The 20,713-nt window shown below is 39.7% G+C and overlaps 1 protein-coding gene across 1 annotated transcript; it reads left to right on the top strand.

Annotated features, from left to right (window-relative positions):
* The first annotated feature begins 776 nt into the window (after positions 1–776).
* LOC134881953 (interleukin-6 receptor subunit beta) lies at positions 777–20,663 on the top strand. The gene is made up of 16 exons (XM_063909565.1): positions 777–1,191; positions 3,755–3,896; positions 5,096–5,255; positions 7,301–7,363; positions 8,719–8,888; positions 8,964–9,127; positions 9,661–9,826; positions 11,234–11,316; positions 12,396–12,627; positions 13,028–13,216; positions 13,340–13,441; positions 16,295–16,441; positions 16,929–17,060; positions 17,340–17,436; positions 17,565–17,646; positions 18,265–20,663. The coding sequence occupies exons 2-16, from the start codon at positions 3,848–3,850 to the stop codon at positions 18,979–18,981; spliced, it is 2,553 nt and encodes an 850-aa protein (XP_063765635.1). The 5' UTR covers positions 777–1,191; positions 3,755–3,847; the 3' UTR covers positions 18,982–20,663.
* Positions 20,664–20,713: the final 50 nt, after the last annotated feature.

Genomic DNA, 20,713 nt, shown 5'->3' with positions numbered 1-20,713 from the left:
AACATGTTAGTGGAGCCTCTGCACGGCACAGGATCCTGCTGTATATGAACGAGTCTCTATGACAACGTTAGCTCACCTTGTCATTGGTGTGTTAACGGGGATTTGGCTGACACGCTTTCTACAAGCCGGCGATTCCAAAGAGGACAGAGGCTGCATATCTTCAACACTGCCAGTCTCTTAACTTCTTGGGGTCCAAGCAGCAGACCCAGAGAAAGTGACCTTCTGTTGCTTTGGCCTGCACACACTCCTGTCTTTTTCTTTTCTTTTCTCTGAGCCTGCAGCTCTGCATCTTGAGCCTGCAGCTCTGCATCTTGAGCCTGCAGCTCTGCATTTGAGCCTGCAGCTCTGTATTGTGAGCCTGCAGCTCTGCATTTTAGGCCTGCAGCTCTGTACTGTGAGCCTGCAGCTCTCCATTGTGAATCTGTTTTTGCAACCCTCTTAACCAATAGTAAACAGACTTACTGAGTCACTAATCTACCTGCACAATTGTTTCTCTGGTGTCGGAATGTCAGTGAATTCATAAAAACAAAACACCACATCATTTCGGGTTAAAATGTGTTGTAACTGCGTTACTGAGAAGTGTAACGGGTATTAAGTTACCCAAATTTCAGAAGAAGAACATATACTTTGTTAATCCCTTACAGGGAAATTTCTTTCCCCAGTCTGTAGTGTTTACACGCGAAAGTAATGCGTTATATTACTGCGTTACAGCAAAAAGTAATACATTACTGTAACTCCATTACCTTTGTAACGCGTTACACCCAAGCACTGTAAATAATACATTTTCAAAAGGATTAATGAACCATAAAAAACACAGTTAAGTCATGTTTATGTAATATAACACTAAGTTATTAGTTAGTGAGTAATTGAATTGTGTTTGATCTGTCCACTACAGTAAGGTTTGACTTGATTTTTATAAATATCCCCCAAAAATAGTTTTCTTCTTTGTTTTGTGAATCCATTATCATGTAGATCGAAACAATTGTAAGATAACACTTTTATCTATAAAAGCCTCATTTAGGACCTCTGAGGAAACAACTCCGCGTACTTCCAGCGGTCTGCGACCCGCAGTTTTGAAACCTCACTGTGCACTGACGCTGGAAGGCGGCTGTTGCGCAGTCCCGCAGCGATTATACAATACAGTCGCTAATTGGACTCGGAGAGGCGCGCGTGTTGTTCGAACTCGCACCGGTGAGTGGACGTGATTTTGATTCAAACTTTTCCATGTGTTTCATTTAGCGCTCGTGTCTTTAAACTCTTCCGTGAATGTCTCGCGAAGCCGGATAGTGTGTAAGTGAGAGTCAAACAGATCAACTCTTCAACAAGTATTCAGAGGAGGACTTAGAGAACGAATGACTTACATTCAGATGTGCATTCAGCTGACTTGGTTGATTCTTGAGATTGCTTAAACTGCAATTAGACATGAGAGGAGAAGTTGATGAATCGACTGGTTAGTGGAAAAAGAAATGCATTTTTGCGACAGTTTACAATTATTTTCTCAGTCATATTTACAAAACGAAAATGTTGGTTCAGCTTCTAAGATGTAACGATTTGAGACGTTTGCTTATTTATCCTTGCAAATTGAATGTACTGCTATTGTATATCGGCTACTGCTGTTTTTTGGGGAAAATATTGAAATACTTAAAGATGTAACACTCTCTCTCTCTGGTTTCACTGCGTCCCATTCACTCACCTGTTGCACAAGTTAGTTGCGTTACACTTACACCTGTCCCCTCAAAACCATGGCATATAGGAACTATAATTACTCCTTAAGGCGATATGAAGTAAGAACTCAAATGCCACACAATGTAAATATATATATCAAGGTAATGAGATAATTATTGTACGTAACACTACAACTTTATTTGTAATTCAAAGAAAACAATGTGGATTATTTCTACTAAGATATAAATATCTGTCCACAATATATTGTAGCAGCATTAGCAAATTACCCCAAAAACCTAATGTGTACACGACTAATGTAACAGTACCATGACCGAAGGAGCTAGTGATGGGAATTTGCTCAGAAGACTACCTAAATTAATCAAGAAAAAAGTAGATCAATGAATAACAAAGAATCAATATTTGCAGCTGTAATCTGGTCTTCTTATTAAAATAGAAAAGGCAATAGACATATATTTCTGTAAATTCAATTAATAACAATACAAATAAAATGAAATCACCTCGACCAGCTGCAAAATAAACTGCTGCTGAAATGTTAATCAGTAATACTGATCCAATAATAGGAAACAGGGGTCATTCTGCTGCCTACCAAGTGCTCTGAACTTGTAAAGCTTGCAGTGCTCTTGCTTTGTTGACACTGTGTAAAATAGACGTAGAAGAAATAAAATAAAGGGTTACAAAGCAGTCCAATACGAGTATACTTCTCCAAAAATAGTTAAATTAATGCCTCTCAATTGGGGGTTACCACAATCAAAGTGTAATAAGCTTCACAAAGATTTGATTTATTGCAGAGCTTTTACTTTAGATTTATATGACACCTGACCATGGGGAAGCTCAATGGTGAGTCTGAACTTTTCTTGAGGCTAAAATGCAAATAATTGTTAGACCTGATGTTTAGTCTTTATTTAATGGATGAACAGAGACATGTAAACACAAACCCCCGTTAGACCCCCCCCCCCCCCCCCCCCCCCACCCCCCACTATAGTAAGTCAGATTGACACATTTCCTATGTGGCAACGCCAAGCTGAGTAACAACTATAGGGTTCAAAACAATACAAATGTTGTAGTGAAACTACTACACAGGAAGCTATACAAGCAACAGGATATGTATTCACTTCACCGAGTCATCATTGGACATGTGACTCTTTTACTGTAGGAATCTTTGTCAAATTTGACATTGCGTTCTCAGTGTTGGATCTAAGGCAACTCAAAGTGCTTTTCAAAAATCAAATAAAAAGAGCATTAAGATATAGCGCAACGGAATCACATTATAAATGGACATTTATTCCCTATCTTTTCTCTTAGTTTTTTCTTCTTGTTTTATTGACTACACCATTTATACCCATGTATAAAGGTTCCTCTGTGAGGGCAACAAGAAAACAAGAAAAAAGTTGATATTTAATAACGTCATTAGGAGACTAAAATAAAACAAGCTAACGTAGTAATACATTATACACTGCAACATTGTAGTTCAGTGTAAGATATGAATAGTTTATTGATTTAATCAAAAGCAGCAGCAAAAATAAATCTTCAGCCTGGATTTAAAAGAGTTGAGAGTTGCAGTTAAGCACATTTTTTCAAGTTTTGTACTCTTTCCATTTATTGCTACTTTTTACCTCCCCACTCAATTTAAGATGCCAGTATTATTCTTTTTGGCCCCTGCCGTGGCGCAACTGGCTGGGGCACCTGCAACGTACGCTGGCGACCCGGGTTCGACTCCCGACCCGTGGTCCTTTCCGGATGCCACCCCGACTCTCTCTCCCACTTTCCTGTCACTCTACCCTCTCCTATCCGATTAAAGGCAGAAAGCCCCCCCAAAAATAACAATATCATTCTTTTTAATCTACTACATTTTACAGATTCAGATTCTTAGCTAATGCAACATATAAATAAAGTAGTAAATAAACATGCTGTGATCGACACATAAATGCATGGAAAGTCTTAATGCAGTTATGTAGTGATTCTGAAATGTACCTTTAATTGTGTGTTTTTACATTTCAATATTGTAACTGTTTCCTAAGTCAAGTGTCTGATTACTTCCCACATGTTGTCCTCTTCTTACATTTTTCAGCATGCAGGGTCTTTGCGCTCAGTGCTTGTTGGTGTGATGGGGGACAGTGTGTGAGCATGGCTTTACAACAAGGATAGACCCGGGGGTGGTTTCATGGAGCGCAGCCGGGCTGTGGTGTGGACCTGCCTGCTGGGGGCCCTGGGTAACATTTCCCCTTTTTTTTTATTCCAGAGAAAAACATGGAATCTTTTTATATGGAGATATTTGGGTCAATGCTGTTAGTGTCTGGAGGATGCAAATCATTATTGTTTATGATGGACGTTGATGTAATATGAAAATTAGATCATGTCAGCAGGCTGGAGGTTATTTACTACCACAACTAATCATGATGCAGTTTAACTGGTTTGTATGGTTTTAAAACCCACAATGCATCAACGGGTTTGATATACACTGCCGTCTTTTTTGTCTGGTTTTGGAGAGAAGTAAGCCTTATAGGGAAGTTGTGTCCCCAAATGTCCCCCAAATTATTACATAGTTTAAAGAGCAGTTTCCTCCTGAAACACATGATGGAGAATTCATATTTTTTATTCTGATTTTCAGAAAATTATGACAAAGACAAAAAGGTAGCTACTATTAAAAATGGACCATCAGGAATAAATAAAACATTAAATAGTGACACAGCTACAAATGATTATTCCAAAGTGAACATCAATTACTCGCCTGTGGTACCAGTTGTATGCTTACTACTTCTCAAACTAATTTCAGAGTTCACTAAGGAGTGATACGAGAAAATAAAAAAAGATATTGAATGCAACACAGTGGAGGAATGATAAACCAATGGTCATAGTGTGGGTGAATAGTTCCCTTAACAGCAACCATCCATAACAAATAAATTATAAAGAAAATATCGAGGCAAGACGAGTTGACTTATATAGCACCTGCAACACAAGGCAATTCAAAATGCATAACAAATGGCATTTAAAAACAGTCATTTAAAAGGTGTGCTCTCAACGACTGGTTTGTAAATCATAGTATGATCATGTTGTGAAATGAATGCAATCATCTTGTACAGTCCTGTCTAAGCGGTCCTCAGGCAAAAACAGCAATGGCATTCTGTGATCCAGTATTTCACAGAATATGAATCATGTGCATTTTACACGCCTGCTTAGACGGAGATATCTCTCGGTGGATTTGTTTTAATAAGTTTGTTGAGGATTGAAGGGCTGCTGCTTGACAACAGTTGAATCACAAAACAGATTCACAGACACCTTATCTCTCCCTCGTTTCTCCTTCTGTTGTTTCTTTTTTTCCTGCTTGTTGATGTTCTGCTAACGTTCTCATCAATGACCTGCAGAATTTTCCCCCTTAATGTGATTAACTCGAGTCCCTCTCCATCTCAAGCCTTGCCTCCAGCTTACTCTGTTACAACCTCCGAGGCTGACCCCCGTCCCCCGCGGCTGCTCCGCTGTGTGTTCCTCAATCGAGCTAACGCCACGTGCCACTGGGACGCCGGAGACATCCAAACGACACACTACACTCTGCAAGTTCAACTGGTGTTTATGTGAGCAAAAAATAATTTAATTATATTGGAAGTTATGCTCAGCTTTTTGTGATAGTGTTTGTTTTTACTGTCTCAGGGATACAGGTGTTTTCTTTTGTGTAGTCAATGTATGACTTTAATGGAAAAGGATTATTCAGTCAGGAAAATGTAAATCAGGAAATCATTTTTTCTAGTTAAGGGTTATTAATTGAGGCGATTGAAATGTCAATATTATTTGACGAGCCCATTGTGATATCATGTACCTGGGTAGAATAGGAACCCCACCCCATGTTGATGGGTTAAAGAGGATCCTGCAGATCTGGATTTGGTCTAGATCGGACTTCTGATGCATTTAAGCTGGGCACTGGAGGTGGATGAAGCAGATGATACTGTAAGCCTTGCAGCCATGACGCCTGAAATGACAGCTGATGGAGAACAGAAAATATTTAAAGTTTGACGGCAGCATTGATGGTTTCTAAAATTGCTTTTGGTGATGGAGATTTTTTCTTGAACTGGGGTTTGGCGTAGGCCATAGCACGGGATTTCCATTGATATCAAAGTCACATCACCTCTTTGTTATCTGTTTGGAAGCATTTGCATCTTTTGTTTCAACACTCACTTGGTCCGCGTTGTCCTTTCAAGGAAAAGGCAGGGTGTTGTTCTTTAATTTGGATATTGCCAAATTACATCTGTAGCCCCAAACGGACAATGTGTTTGTCGGTCTCTCAGTTATTTTTCGACTTCACTGATGTCAATGAAACAAAATGTCTCACAAATAGGTTGTTCCTATTCATAGACATTTTTCCCAGTTAATACTCTAGGGCTTTTTTAAATCAAAAATGTGTCTTTCATTTATTTCTTTCTCTGGAATTACAACTTTAATCTGAAGTTTTCCTTTAAAGGTGCCATAGAATGGAAAACTGTATTTACCTTGGCATAGTTGAATAAGGAGAGTTCGGTACATTGAACTGACATACCGTGAACCTCAACCACCATTGTTTCCTCCTTCACGTGCAAATCATGAATACGCATATCACAGCGGTAAAACGGGCAAATTACAACAATCCCTGTGTGTGACGTCACACACGGTAGTCCAGACCCAACATTTGTATACACCAGCTACTGGAAACACTACCGCTAACACTTACCACTCCGTAACGTTGCTCTCCAATCTCCGACCAACTGGCTGTTCTTCAAATTCATCGGTTCCCTCCTCCGATAAAGGCTCACACATGTAAGGTTGGATGCCAATAGCCTCCAGGGTTCATCTCTCACAGTTTCGCGAACTTCACTTACTTCTGTGGGCCCTGAGGCAGCCATGGATTGCTCCTTGTAAACCAGCCAATCAGAGCGGAGTTCATCATAATTATTTAAATGAGCCCCAAATAAGGAAATTCAGCTTGTTTCATTCTAGGAACAAATCATAGGGTTATAAATGGGCCTGTAAAACTGCATCTGCACTTTTTTTGGATCAACCAAAGTTATATACCTTCTTTGTAGACGTCAGAGAACAATTTAAAAATAACAGATAGATGCTTTCTATGGCACCTTTACATTTAACCCCACTTTCTCAGCAACACGCTTTCCATCCTACCTCTTTAATATTCCTTAATTTCACGTATCATTTAGTTATTTGTTTTCTAAAGATTGTTTAATTAAGTGTTGTCAGTAACATCAGGATGCAGATACTACAGAAAACATGAGAAACATTACATTTTTTTTTACATTTTACTTAATAAACAGCTTCCATTTCACATTTCTACAGCCTGTCAAGATTATACATCTGAATGGTGCGTTTTTTTAAACTGGGTAGCTGGTAAACAGGAAACACATCTGATAGTGGCTCAGATGTGCCTTTTGATATCAGACACTTTCTGTTTATGCTGTACTTGGAAATCATTTCCTCCAAATTCTTCTGATTGCCTCATTGTATTGTGCCCTAAATGCCCAACTCACCCTGCACTTAGGTTTGTTTCTTTCTAAATATCTCAAGAATGATGCAGATATCATGCAGAGTTAACTCCAACCTGTACTCCCTAACCCAACATTTATTTCGCTACCTGCAGTTTGGACACCACTCAACGGGGCCTCTTCTCATCGGACTGCAGAACAGATTCCTTCCTCCGGCTGTAAGACTCCTCAACACATCCTCCAAACTCCTGCCTGATATTGTTTTTTCCTTGTTTGGCATCAGTGATTAGAACTTAAAGGGGCTGCTGGGGTTTTCCCTGTCCTGTAGTGTGTTCTATAGGTTTCATAGGAGCTCTGCCAAAACTATAATCCCAAGGTTCCCTTCAGTGGGAGTTTCTCTCTTTCTAAAATAATAAAAGAACATTTAAATAATAATAAAGACAATTCAGGTCTTGAGTTTGCTCTTGGTAGTATAAACCCCAGCTGCCTCCCTCAAGGTCTCCTTCCATGCTGTTCCACAATCGTGGGCCGTAATAATAAAAAGACCCTCACAGAGGATCTATGTTTTTGACTTGAGGCATGAATACAGCTGGTTCTAGAGGGTACATAGGAAAAGCAAATTTGATGAAACATAGTATTTTTTAAATGTGCCTGCCAGTTTGTGTCAGTAACTAAGTACTCAAGTATTATACTTAAGTTCAGTTTTAAGGTACTTGTACTTTGATTGAGTATTTCAATTTCCTTCTGCTATGCACTTCTACTCCACTACAAATCAGAGGTAAATCATTTACTTTTACCACTCCACATTTAAATACATGTGATATTAAATACATTTGTTTAATATCTTTAGTAACTTTGCAGATTTGGATGTATAATGTGAAATATCATCACACTAAATAAGACTTGAGTCCCACCTTAAATTCACAGCTATCATGCAGTATACAACGTAATTAAAACTAGCTGCACCTTTACCAACTTTGATATCACTTTAATGCATCAATCATTATAATCAAAACATATCATGAACATATATTATTCTGAAATAGACCAATCTGCATAATGACAACTTTTACTTTTGTTACTTTAGGTATATATTTTGAGGCTAATACTTGTGTACTTTTACTTGAGTGACATTTTGACTTTTATTTGTAACTGAGTATTCCTACTCTCTGGTATTTCTACTTGTACTTATTTACAACATCTGAATACTTGTTCGGCCTCTGTTATCTGTCTGTAACATGCAAAGGTTTCAGTTTATAATCTGGTTTGAATTTCTCATTCGTGTGACTGTGCGTATGATGCAATGGATGATAAGAGTCGCACACAGCCTCCATACCATCTCTTCTTCTTTTTTTAGAGCTAATGTTCAGGTTACAAGATTTCAGTTGATATTGAGTGGGAAACATTGCTGCACAACTTGTGTTTGACTCACAGGGCTTGTTGTTTGGTGCCTGTTTGTGTGTCTGCTTGGTGACTTTGCCCTGAGGGCTCAGATGAACCTGGTTTTTTAAACGTTTCTGTTTGTGTTAATGGGTATGTATTTCTATGTGTATGTGCATTTGGGAAAGCACAGACCACCAAACAGCTCTGCGAAGGAGTTCACCTGCATCACACCTAACACCAGCTGCACGGCGGCCTTCGAAGGCACAGACGTGAGGTCCTGCTTCTGCATCAGCATCACAGCACACGGTCCCAAACAAAACATAACGTCCCGACCCCGCTGTCAGTCTGGCAGGACTGAAGGTAAGGCCCTTCTTTCTATTTATTATGTTGTTGTTCCTCTTTTCCATCTCACTGATCTCTCCCTCTCTTTCTCAGTGATGTTGCCTCCAGCTATTTTGACAAACGCAAAGTCAGTCAGCAGGAGCGCTGGGTGTCTGACTTTAACCTGGAGACACACCTTGTCTATGTTTCCTGTGGCTCCCTCTGAAATCATATCAGGAAAACTGAACTCCCAAATAGAGTTCACAACCCAGGGCCAGGTCTGCCATTCCCAAATACACTCAAAAACAAAATTACACTTGCATGAAGGAACACATTCAGCCTTAAAGTAAAGGGGCAAGGTGTAGGTTTTTCAGGAATGGAAGCATCACATACCAGTGGTGCCATTCCAAAGTCAAAACCAGATTTACAATTTTTAGATCCCGTGGCACATCTGCTTTATTGTTTAACTCACTGGCCCAATTTTTCTGTCTGAAACCAGTCCATCAGGTACAATGTGTTGAAGCACGAGGGTTACATAGTGATGTCACTATGTTATAGAAGTAATACCTATATAACACACTTCAGGAAAGGGAAACCCCCCAAAAAGGGCCTATACAAATGTTTTGTGATAGGAATAGATCAAAAGGTCTTCTAAAAATCTGGGACCAAACCTGCTTCCTTGCCTGGTTAGTTAAAGCACTATTAATCAAGTGATATGATTTATGTTGCATTTTCAATAATAAAGAATAAAGGCAAATGTGAATCTTCCTCTAACACGCACCTTGCTTTGCCCTGTGTCTATCCTATACAGAGCCATGCTCATGTCCAAAATGTGGAGGTGACAGGTGACAGCTTCCTGGTTTGTATCTTCAGGCCCGACACTTCGTACACCATCCGGCTCCGTCTTCGCTTCAGGGGCCCAGAGAGTCCCTGGAGCCCGTGGAGCAACACCTGCCGGGGGAGGACAAGAGAGGACGGTGTGTTGCAACTCCTTGTCACTATAGTTCCTAGGAAGCCAGTAAGAGATGTTACGATTTGAGTAAAGGGCCGGCATGCTAATGATGTAGTCATTGGCTAATGGTCATGATGTCATGATCCTCAGAAATTTAAAACTAAATATTTTACAAATGTAATTTTGACCAGATGATGGCACGAGAGGAAAACTCACGGAATCACTGAATCACTGTTTTTTCCTGAATGCGTGCTGTAGTTTTAAAGGCAATTCATCTGGCACATTTACTTTATTCATCAAAAGCTTTACATTTGATATTTATTTATACGTATTAAAACATTTTTATCTCACTCAGATCCAACTAAGACCGAAATGTAGTCAAGAAAACGTTTGGGGCATTCCCTTTTTCCTCATTGATAAGATAAGATAAGACAAGATGTACCTTTATAAATCCCCGTGGGGGAAATTCAAGTGTTTAAGCAGCAACAGAGAAGAGGATAAACAGTACAGGTTCACACAAAAAATACAAAATTCTAAAAACTAAAGAAAAATATATACAGATAAGTAACGATATTATTGTTCAAAATATACACATGTATGTGTTCAGAAAGAGAGTGCAGGTCAAAGTTATTGTGCAAAAGTGCAAGAGTGCAGGCTTTATGTGCAGTCGGGGTTATTGTCAGTGAGACACATGGTTAACCCCGTGTTGTGCAGCCCGATGGCTACAGGCACAAAGGAGTTTCCCAGGCGCTTAGTGTCGTGCCAAGGTGGGATGAGTCTGTGGCTGAACGTATTCCTCATCTTCACTAGCTCTGCATGGAGGGGGTCGGAGGGGTTATCTAGGATACTGTCCAGTTTCCTCCTCGTCCTCCCCTCAGCCACCTCCTCCAGATTGTCCAGTTTAACTCCAACAACAGAGCTAGCCTTCCTCACGAGCTTGTTCAGCCTGTCAGCATCCCCTTTGTTGATGTTTCCACCCCAGCACACCACAGCAAAGAAGAGCACACTGGCCATTGATGCTGTCTTTCTAATAGACTTTTATCTACGTGATGTGTGAAAACTAAATGTTCGTCAATCCATCCCAAAGAAACATTCCCCATTAAGCCACAAATGTCACATCCTGTTGATGCTACGTTTAGGATTCAGTCTTTACGGTTCATCTTTTGGACACCATGATTGTCTAGAAACGTTTATGAAAACATCAAGTAAATGGTGAGATACGTCGTTGGTGGCACTACAGGAAGTGATCACATCAGCAATATGCATAACAGTTTTTCAATATAATTTCTGTGGAAGTGCAGGGCGCGGTGCTGAACGAATAACAAAACAAAACAAACATGAAATAAAAACGATCTTGTCTTAACTCCTAACGCTCCCCATTGTACCTCCCTTCCTTCTTTCATATTAATATTCCCCTTGTTCCGTCTACCAGCTCCATCTGCAGCACCAGCCTTCTGGAGACAAGTGAAACAAACAGACAAGGAGGGTTGGAGGCTCCTCACACTGCTCTGGAAGGTGTGTGTGTGTGTGTGTGTGTGTGTGTGTGTGTGTGTGTGTGTGTGTGTGTGTGTGTGTGTGTGTGTGTGTGTGTGTGTGTGTGTGTGTGTGTGTGTGTGTGTGTGTGTGTGTGTGTGTGTGTGTGTGTGTGTGTGTGTGTGTGTGTGTGTGTGTTATTGGGTTAAATCGGTTAAATTCGTTGGGCAATCCCATGCGTCACCCTGCTTAGGAAACGGTCGCAGGGTGACGCATGGGATTGCCCAACACAAAAACAAATACAGGATTTATAGATGTGTCCACTTCATTGTTTTCTGCATGATTACTGAAGATACTGACATATGTATAAAAGCTGAATTTTCTTCTGCAGAAAGATGCATGTTAAACCCATGACTTGGCAGTTATTGCAGTAGAAATGAACGTTGCAACTCGTCATTGATCACTATCTTGTTCAAACAGGCCAAACATTGTTTCCCAACAGAGAGTGAGAATGCTTCTGTTGCTTCCTGGCTGTCACTTGTCCTCTCAAATCATTTGGGTTAATATAGGACATGCTTTCCTATCTTTCCTACTATCTGGCTTTTTGCTAGGAAATGAAGCACTCACAGTCTAGTCTGTACGTGTCCTGTTTGTACTGCCCATTGGTCGGGTTTGTTGAGTGTAAGTAGCCAAAAAGTGGTGTGTGTGTGTGTGTGTGTGTGTGTGTGTGTGTGTGTGTGTGTGTGTGTGTGTGTGTGTGTGTGTGTGTGTGTGTGTGTGTGTGTGTGTGTGTGTGTGTGTGTGTGTGTGTGTGTGTTGAATTGTGTATTCATTGGCATCATTTCGCTTGGAGCTTTAGAGTTTTATATTTTAATAACTTTGGCATCTGATTAGTTTTTAATCACCTTCTCCTCACTGACAGTCCCTCATTTGTTTTGTCTCTGAAATTACCTATTTATTGCGTTAAAGTCTGATTCACGCAAACTGAAATAGCTGCAGAAAGAAGGAATTTAATTTCACACAATCTTTGTTTATATAACAGGATATTCTGATTAAACTTCCATCATCTCACAGCTGCTCACTTCCTCTTCTTGCGTGTTGTTTTCTCTCATGGTTTACAGCCTTTGCCTCACTTTCTAGCAAATGGCAGAATCCTTTTCTACAATGTGACGTGTCAGACAGAGAGCTCTCAGGTCCTGAAGGATCATGGGAGCTGCAGAGATTTGCATCATACAACTACTTCCTGTAGCTTGCTCCTTCCTGCCGGACGATGTTCCTGCGCCCTGACGGCTTCCACCTCTGCAGGGGCCTCGCCAGCAGCCCAAATATGGTTCAGTGGAGCTTCTGAGACAAGTAGGGTCGCACTTCACTTTATATCAACCACGAGTCAGAAATCAAGGTGAAGTCACGGATACTTAATCTGCTGAGACTCTTTGATAAAAGTATTGATAAATATACTTTTCAGTCTTTACAACCCCATAAAGTGTTTTTTACATAGTCAAGTCAGGATTTACTTTGGGTTATGTATTTTGCCCAAGAATACATACATGTTGACTTTAGTGGCCACAAGAAAACTTTGTTACTTGATCAGTTTAGATAGTTTTTGCTTCAAGGGAGTCAAAAGGTGGAAAATCCATTACAAAATCATATAGAAAAAATACTGGAATCAGAAAATTAAATGTCTTAAAGATAATGTTTTACAGTTCAAAAACCCCCCCATGCCTTTGTCATGTTCTTTTTTACTCCTTTTCAGATCCACCAGCCCCCAGCCAATTCACTGTAAGTCCCCTGAATGACAGTGGGTTGGATGTTCGTTGGACGGCTGCAGTCGATCGGTCCATAACCAGCTTTGTGTTGGAGTGGTTTGCAGTCAGAGAACAAAACAGCAGCGTCCTACTCTGGGAAGTGCTGAGTAGTTCCTGTACAGAGCGGGTCATCACAGGTAATCCAACACTACCTGCAACAGCTTAATGAATATAACATGATGTGCCATTTTTTAAACATCATCTTACAATCTATGATTGCCAATACTGAGGAGTCCTTTCCTCTGTTTGTTGCTTTAAAGGAGTGAAGCCCATGGAGCGTTACGCTGTCTCTGTCAGAGCGCTGTATAGGGGACGAGGAGCGGGACAGAACAGAACCGTTCATGTTTATACTCGCCAAGGAGGTATGTGACTTACAAGGAATCTTTATTATCTCATGCCAAGCTGGAAAAATCGATTCAGACAACCTTTTTTTTTTGGTCAACCAAAGATTCAGGTTACCTAAAAATATGTTTCATTACAATAACCAGTTACAGGTAAAAAAAAAAAACCTAATCTGAGTATCACGATATAAAAGTGATGTAACCTGATTACTTCCTTATACATTTGGATTACCTCAGAATTAAAAAAATGTTATTAGTCCCAGCGGGGAGCTGTACAGTGTTACAGCAAAAGTTGAATATCAGGTAAAAAAGACATGAAATAATTAAAAGTAAGCTCACATTAGTAAAAACATTTATGATAAAGACAAATAAGACACAAAACACACAACCATGGCTAAAAAATGAGTAGCAGCAATTTAAGTAAACTAAGTGACATAGATACCGTAGCATTGAAGTGTTGTGACCTTAAAAAATATAAGCTTTAAGTCATTTCTACATTATTCAATTTCCTACCTCAATATCAAAAGCAATGGCTGATAAACAAGACATGATAAATGTCAATAATATGGCTTTTAGAAATAAAGATATTTAGTATCTGATCTATGTTATTGTAAATTATAGGCTAGGTCTAAACCAAAAAGGAAAAGTCAGGCAGCACGTCTTCCTATAATTTATTGATCGTAATTTTAATCGTGAGCTTTTTTTGTTTCGTGATTACATCATCCTTTCATCTGTGACTCCACAAGCCTGCCTGGGCAGATTAATGTTCCTACAGAAACTGTCAATGATAATTACTCTGTAAATTCCTTAAATAACTGAGTGAAGTTTTACTCCCACATTATTCAAACAGGAGTACATTGTGAACAGGGGAATATATTTGCTCCTGCTGAACACATTCGATCGTACACACAGCAGCAGGATGGTATATGTGGGACGACTCAAAAATAAGTTATAGATCCCATGTTTGTCATAATTAGTAACAAATATTTTTGTTGGGGGCAAACAATGGAAGTTGATTGTGTGGATAGATAAGGCTTATTCTTAGTAGTAAGATCTATTGACTCTTTATTATAGTTTTTTTTCGGGAATTTGCTCGAAATTTAAACATCACAAGAACTTGGAATCGTAGGGTCGCCGGTTCAAGTCCCCGAACAGACTTGAAAATATGGAAAGTGGACTGCTACTTGGAGAGGTCCCAGTTCACCTCCTGGGCCCTGCTGTGGTGCCCTTGAGCAAGGCACCGGACACCTCCAATCCCCCCTCCCCATTGCTCCCCGGGCGCTGCACATTAGCTGCCCACTGCTCCTAGTACTAGGATGGGTTAAATACATGCAGAGGACCAATTTCACTGTGTGTGCTCTGCTGTGTGCATGTATGTGACAAATAAAGAGGGTTTCATCCTCCGACTCTATCTTCTATTCTACTTCAAAAAGTGAAGAGGAAATTGGTGTTAAAACATAATTTAGGTGACACTTCATTTTTTATGTGGACATTTAAGATAATATAGATATGTGATTAACTAATTATTTAAATAAATAAAAAGAGAAAAGATGCATTGGTGATAAGTAGTTGTAAGGGCGTACTAAACCTATTTTAAATCAAGCCATACTATTGTTCTTAACATCTATACTTGATAATTAAAAGTTGCCTCTAAAAGGAAGATTGATAAGAGCTTGTTGTTCCAATATAATAGCTGATGACTTAATACTGCTACTGGTTTAAAAAGCATTGAATGCTTTATTGCTAAATAATGAACCATTCAGAACTCTCAGGTCTTCTGGGACGGGTCAGCTTTCTGTCAGAACTAAACATTTAGAAGCAGCGCTCAAAAGGTGTTTAAGGTGCTAAATAAACTTGCCTCGCCTTTATGTTGTGCAATGAGGTAGTCATAAGGCGGTTCAATATGAGCTAGACATCTGTTCATTCTTCTTCTGATGGTCCTGAATTGTTTGATTCAATAAGAACATCTGCGAGAAGACAAATGTGACAACAAGTTCAACACAACAGAGGAAGAAAACAAAAACAAGGAACAAATGGTTTCAAATGAATTCCAGCTGGGGTTTAACTTTAATTGTATGGGTTTTCCGCCTCTGCTGCAACTGTGATCACAATGAAAACATCACAATCGATGACCCTGAGCAGATGAGGCTTGTTTGTTAGAAAACAATCAAAAAAGCTGTTTAAGTGTAAGCCCATTTTGTCAGATCAGACAATAACCACACAGCTGGTTGATTCAATACCACACAGAGTTGGGAGGATTACTTTAATAAAAGGATCCGTTACAATTACTAGTGAAATAATGTACTCAGTACCCCAATCGGAGTATCACAATATATAAATAATGTAACCTGATTTGGGTTTTTTTTGGATTTGCTCAATATCAAATGCAGTGCAAGTAAATAACGAAAGGAAAGAGTGTATTATGTAATTATGTGAGATGACAACAATGTCAATTAAAAACATGTGCTTTCACTACAGTATTTTCATTTAGCTATTTAAGAAAAACCTGTCTTTCCTTAAGCATAATGAGGTAGTAGTGTGTAGACAATCCAAACAATAAACCTGCAAAACATAGAGATAGAATCGGAGGATGAAACCCTCTTTATTGTCACATATGCACACAGCAGAGCACACACAGTGAAATTGGTCCTCTGCATTTAACCCATCCTAGTACTAGGAGCAGTGGGCAGCTATCGTGCAGTTGTTGTTTCTTCATCTAACTTTAAGGGACAGTTCCTTTTTTTTTCATCTTGATTATGCCGCTACATGTAATCCATTACTCCCCATGCCTGTAACCACGTCAGATATTGCACAAAGGGATCCAGTCTCATTTTCACTACATGTCCTGTGTCTCTTATTCCTGCTCTCCCGCAGCGCCCTCAGCTGGTCCTAAAGTGTCAGTGCAGCAGATCTCTGGCAGCAAAGTGGTTCTCACGTGGAGCCCTGTGCCTGTGGAGCAGCTTCACGGTTTCATCCGCAACTTCACAATCATCTACATTACACTAAACCACTCGACCGAGAGTGAGTGACAAACACACACACATGTAGGAGTAAACACAGGCCTGCACTTTTCATATGTATGAAGACAGTTGAGTGTATTCTAACAGGCCTGTGGAAAGTGAACATTTTTTGTTCAGTGATTTAATTTCTTTAAGTTGTATTTATTTAGGATTAAGTCTGTAGTTTGTTTATTTTCCTTTTGCAGTTGACTTTAAAGATACATCACCTTTAATTTGCATTCACATAAATCTCCCATTATACTCAATACTTATTTCAATCTAATATCCAATTCTCACCTTTAAAAATAAAAACGAAAAATAATGTGTCACAAAAACAACCATAGAAATAGAATTCAGTTACAGATTATATGATACATGATTTAGAGTGCATGTAACCAGTACAATGTATTAATATTTTCTTATTTTTGTGTCCTTGGGAGGGTGATTGAACACTTTGTTTATAGATATTTGATCTGCTTCATTATATGTTGTCACCTCTTGTTAATCAGGAGTGATTCTGCCTGGTAGCACTCCGCCGTACTCTCTGGAGGATCTGTCACCGGGTGACTACGACATCTTCATGCAGGCCAACACGGACGTTGGAGCTGGAGCAGCTGGACCCAAAGCTAAAGTGCACATAGGTACGTAAATACCACATACACACACACACACACACACACACACACACACACACACACACACACACACACACACACACACACACACACACACACACACACACACACACAAAACACTGTACCCTCAAAATAAAAAAACATACCTAGCTACGGCATATCTTTAACTGTGTGTGTGTGTGTGTGTGTGTGTGTGTGTGTGTGTGTGTGTGTGTGTGTGTGTGTGTGTGTGTGTGTGTGTGTGTGTGTGTGTGTGTGTGTGTGTGTGTGTGTGTGTGTGTAAAGGCCCAGAGGAAGTCTCGATAGTGCTGTATGCCGTCCTGCCTCTCATCCTGACTTCACTGGCGCTGGTGCTGATGGCCTGCCTGGCACAGAACAAGAAGTAAGATCTCATCACAACACATTCCTACTCAAAGCTCAGTGTCACACTTTTCCTTACTTTGTATTTCTGTTCATCATGAAATTATTTGGTTGATTCTGTAATGTTTACCCTAACAAATAACCTTGCAGTGTGAGGAAGAAGCTGTTTCGAGACATCCCAAATCCTTCCAACAGCAGCATGGCCCACTGGAGCCCCAAAATAAATGTAGAGGTAACTATAACCCCTCTCCTAACGACTGTGTCCTTAATCCTAACACACTGTCAATGGTGGTGGTCATTTCCCAAATTACATTTTTGAGTAACTTGCACTATACTGGAACATTTTCATTTCCTGCAACTTTATGCTTCTACTCAACTAAAATTCAGGGAAACATATTAAAGTTTTTAATCAACTACCTCAACCTTTTACCTTCAGTTGCTTGTAGCAGGGTATTTCTACACTGGGGTATTACTAAGTACTTCATCCACTACTGCATACTGGCATAGTTAGAGACAAGTTGTGGAACAAAGTGGATGATTTATCAGCTGACGAGACAGATATTTCACTCAGAAGTTGGTAGAGACCAAAAGTGAAGACGTCGCATTGAAGTCACTAGAAGGCCAGAAGCAAATTTCTAAATGAATCAAAATCTTTCTCTGTAATTACTTGATGCGGTAATATGCAAACATGTTTGCCATATCACGTAAAAGGTGAGATGATAAATAAATAACAGTTATTGTTGTGTTCACTTGTTTGTGCTGCTCCCTGCTTATTGCGGGTTTGAAGAGCAGAAAGCTGTAAATCCTAAAATTGTCCTCAAATTGAAATCCTTTTGTCTCTTCACCTCAGAGTATTAAGTGGCCTACTATGGCAGAGAGGCCTGAAATCTTATACTCTGAAGTGGTTTTTCTGGATGAATGTGAGCTACAGAGCCCCGACACTGACCAGGACCTTGACTATCAAAGAGATCTCCAAACGTATTTCTGTCACCGCAACACTTCGCCGCCAGTTTCAGGAGTTTCGACACCTGAAAACATCATAAAATCTGAGAATGACTGCATCAAAAGCCCAACTAGAGCCAAAACGACCTCTGACACTGATCTGTCCTCCATCTACGCCAATGTCATCTTCCCTGAGACGCTCAAAAGTGTCCCTTTACCTCTCACATCCCCGACATATCTTCAATCCCTTACCTGGCAGCACAGCTCTGTCAGCAGTAATGACGTTAAGCGGCAGCTAGGTGGAGACAGTAAACTATCAGTGAGCTCTACCAGATCTGATTCTCCTCCATGCCAAACAGATGAGCTGAAAAACATCCTTCTTTTTCTGAGACAGCATCAGAGCCTTGCCTCCTCTCGATCCTCCTCCATCCTGCTTTATCACCCAGCTCAGGTCACAGCACCCAAACCTTTTTCCCAAAGCCTGTATAGGTCTGTCCCCTCGCTCCAGGCCAACACCTGCCCTCGTTCTGATGACCTTTTGAGTATGTCGGGATCCTCTTCTCACTCTGTTTTTGTGGATTTCTCCTACCTCCCTGCAGTACGACCCATCTCCCCTGCTGTTTGATTTTATGAAAGGGGAATAAAATGTTCAATCACAGTGTCAATTGAAAATATGTACATACACTTGAATTCTTGCCAAGTCAAAGGTTACAAAGGTTAAAACTGTAATACCTAAACTGTGGAAAAAAACTTTGTGGTGCTATAGGGACTTTTTGGTTGACCTTTGGACAGAGGCTAGCTGTTTTCCCCTGCTTCCTTCCTGTCTTTATGCTAAGATAATTGTCTGTAAGGAAATTGTACAGTCATGACAGTGGTATCAATGTTTTTACGTACAGGAAGGCAAATACCATGACATGGACATGGCTGTTTGAATTAGACATGTCAAAACATGAATCATTGCACTATGAATCATATGTCATATTTGTAAATGACTCTTGCTATTTTTTGTTTGATCCACTGCGAAGGTTTTATAATGTGTTGTTGACAATGTATTACTTCAGACGGCTGATTCATATACTGGACATTTTGTGTGAGATATACTTTGAACGCTGAGAGAAACGCTGCTTAAACGCAACAACATCTTCTGTAAATACTTTTTACACTGATCATTGAGAATTCCTGTTTTTTAATTCAGTGCAGTATGCAGCTAAACTCAATTTAAGCTGCTTTACTTTTGGGTATGGTGTAAAACCAAACACAAACCAAAACCATTATAATGAAAAAACGACCAAGTACGTAACTTAACAATGAAAACAAGGACTATCTAGATTGTGTATCAGCATCGCTCATCCTCTAAACCAAGGGCTGTCCAAAACTTTTTTCACCAAGGGCCACAATCAGAAAAACGTACGGAGGGCTGGGTCACTTACTAGAGCCTCATAAGTTAGCTAAATCAATCAAATGTAGGTAAATTATTATTGATACTTAAAAATCCTTCAAAAAAACCAACAGCCTACAACATAGCTCTCTATAGGGTTTCATTTATTTTGTGAGGAACTCAACACCTAAAATAGAATCTTCAGATTGCTTATAATAAGAAAACTAGGAAGGGTATTTTTTAAGCTTGTTACGAGCTACTTAGATTTGTTAGAAAAAATGTTTTCAACTTTTACATAATTCATTTGAAAAGTGTGCTTATTAACGCACACAATACTACTGTGAAATGTATTTTGACATATATATTCAAGAAGTACAATACAAGAAAACACAAGGTTCAGGTTGGGACTTTATTCCATTATATTTTGGAATTTGCTGAGAGCCGATATAAAATGCCCCGCGGGCTGCATTTGGCCCCCGGGCCATAGTTTGGACACCCCTGCTCTAAACTATAGACATCACATCCCTGCAGGTCGGTTTCTCCTGCTGGAAGCTCTTTCTGTTTGTTGATGCCTTTTGTCTCTTCCTCTCGACATGTCACATATTTTTCTGTCACATCCTTGAATTGAACTTTGAGTTTTGTTTAGTGACGGTAATACATTGAACCACATTTGATGCAATGTTTGTAAATGTGATTACTTCAGAGTTTAAGTTATTTTCAATCAATGTCATTTGTATTGTTTGTTTGAAGGTTCAAATGTGCTGTGAATGCATGAACCACCTCTTTTTTTTTCATTTAATAGGAATGCACAGATTCTGTAAACGTTTGGCTTCATAACTTATTCACCCTGCATAACACTGCTCTATTCAAGTGTCCCAGTGAGCCATGACAGTGTGGAACCTGAGAATAAATGGATTTCAGCCCCTATACTTAATATTTACTTTTTCTCTGTGACAGGTTGATGCATCTCAAGTATGAA

This window comes from Eleginops maclovinus, chromosome 19 (genome assembly GCF_036324505.1).
Source record: "Eleginops maclovinus isolate JMC-PN-2008 ecotype Puerto Natales chromosome 19, JC_Emac_rtc_rv5, whole genome shotgun sequence".
Lineage (NCBI taxonomy): Eukaryota > Metazoa > Chordata > Actinopteri > Perciformes > Eleginopidae > Eleginops > Eleginops maclovinus.
The sequence above is the reverse complement of the archived record's forward strand: the minus strand, read 5'-3'. Positions and strand labels throughout refer to the sequence as shown.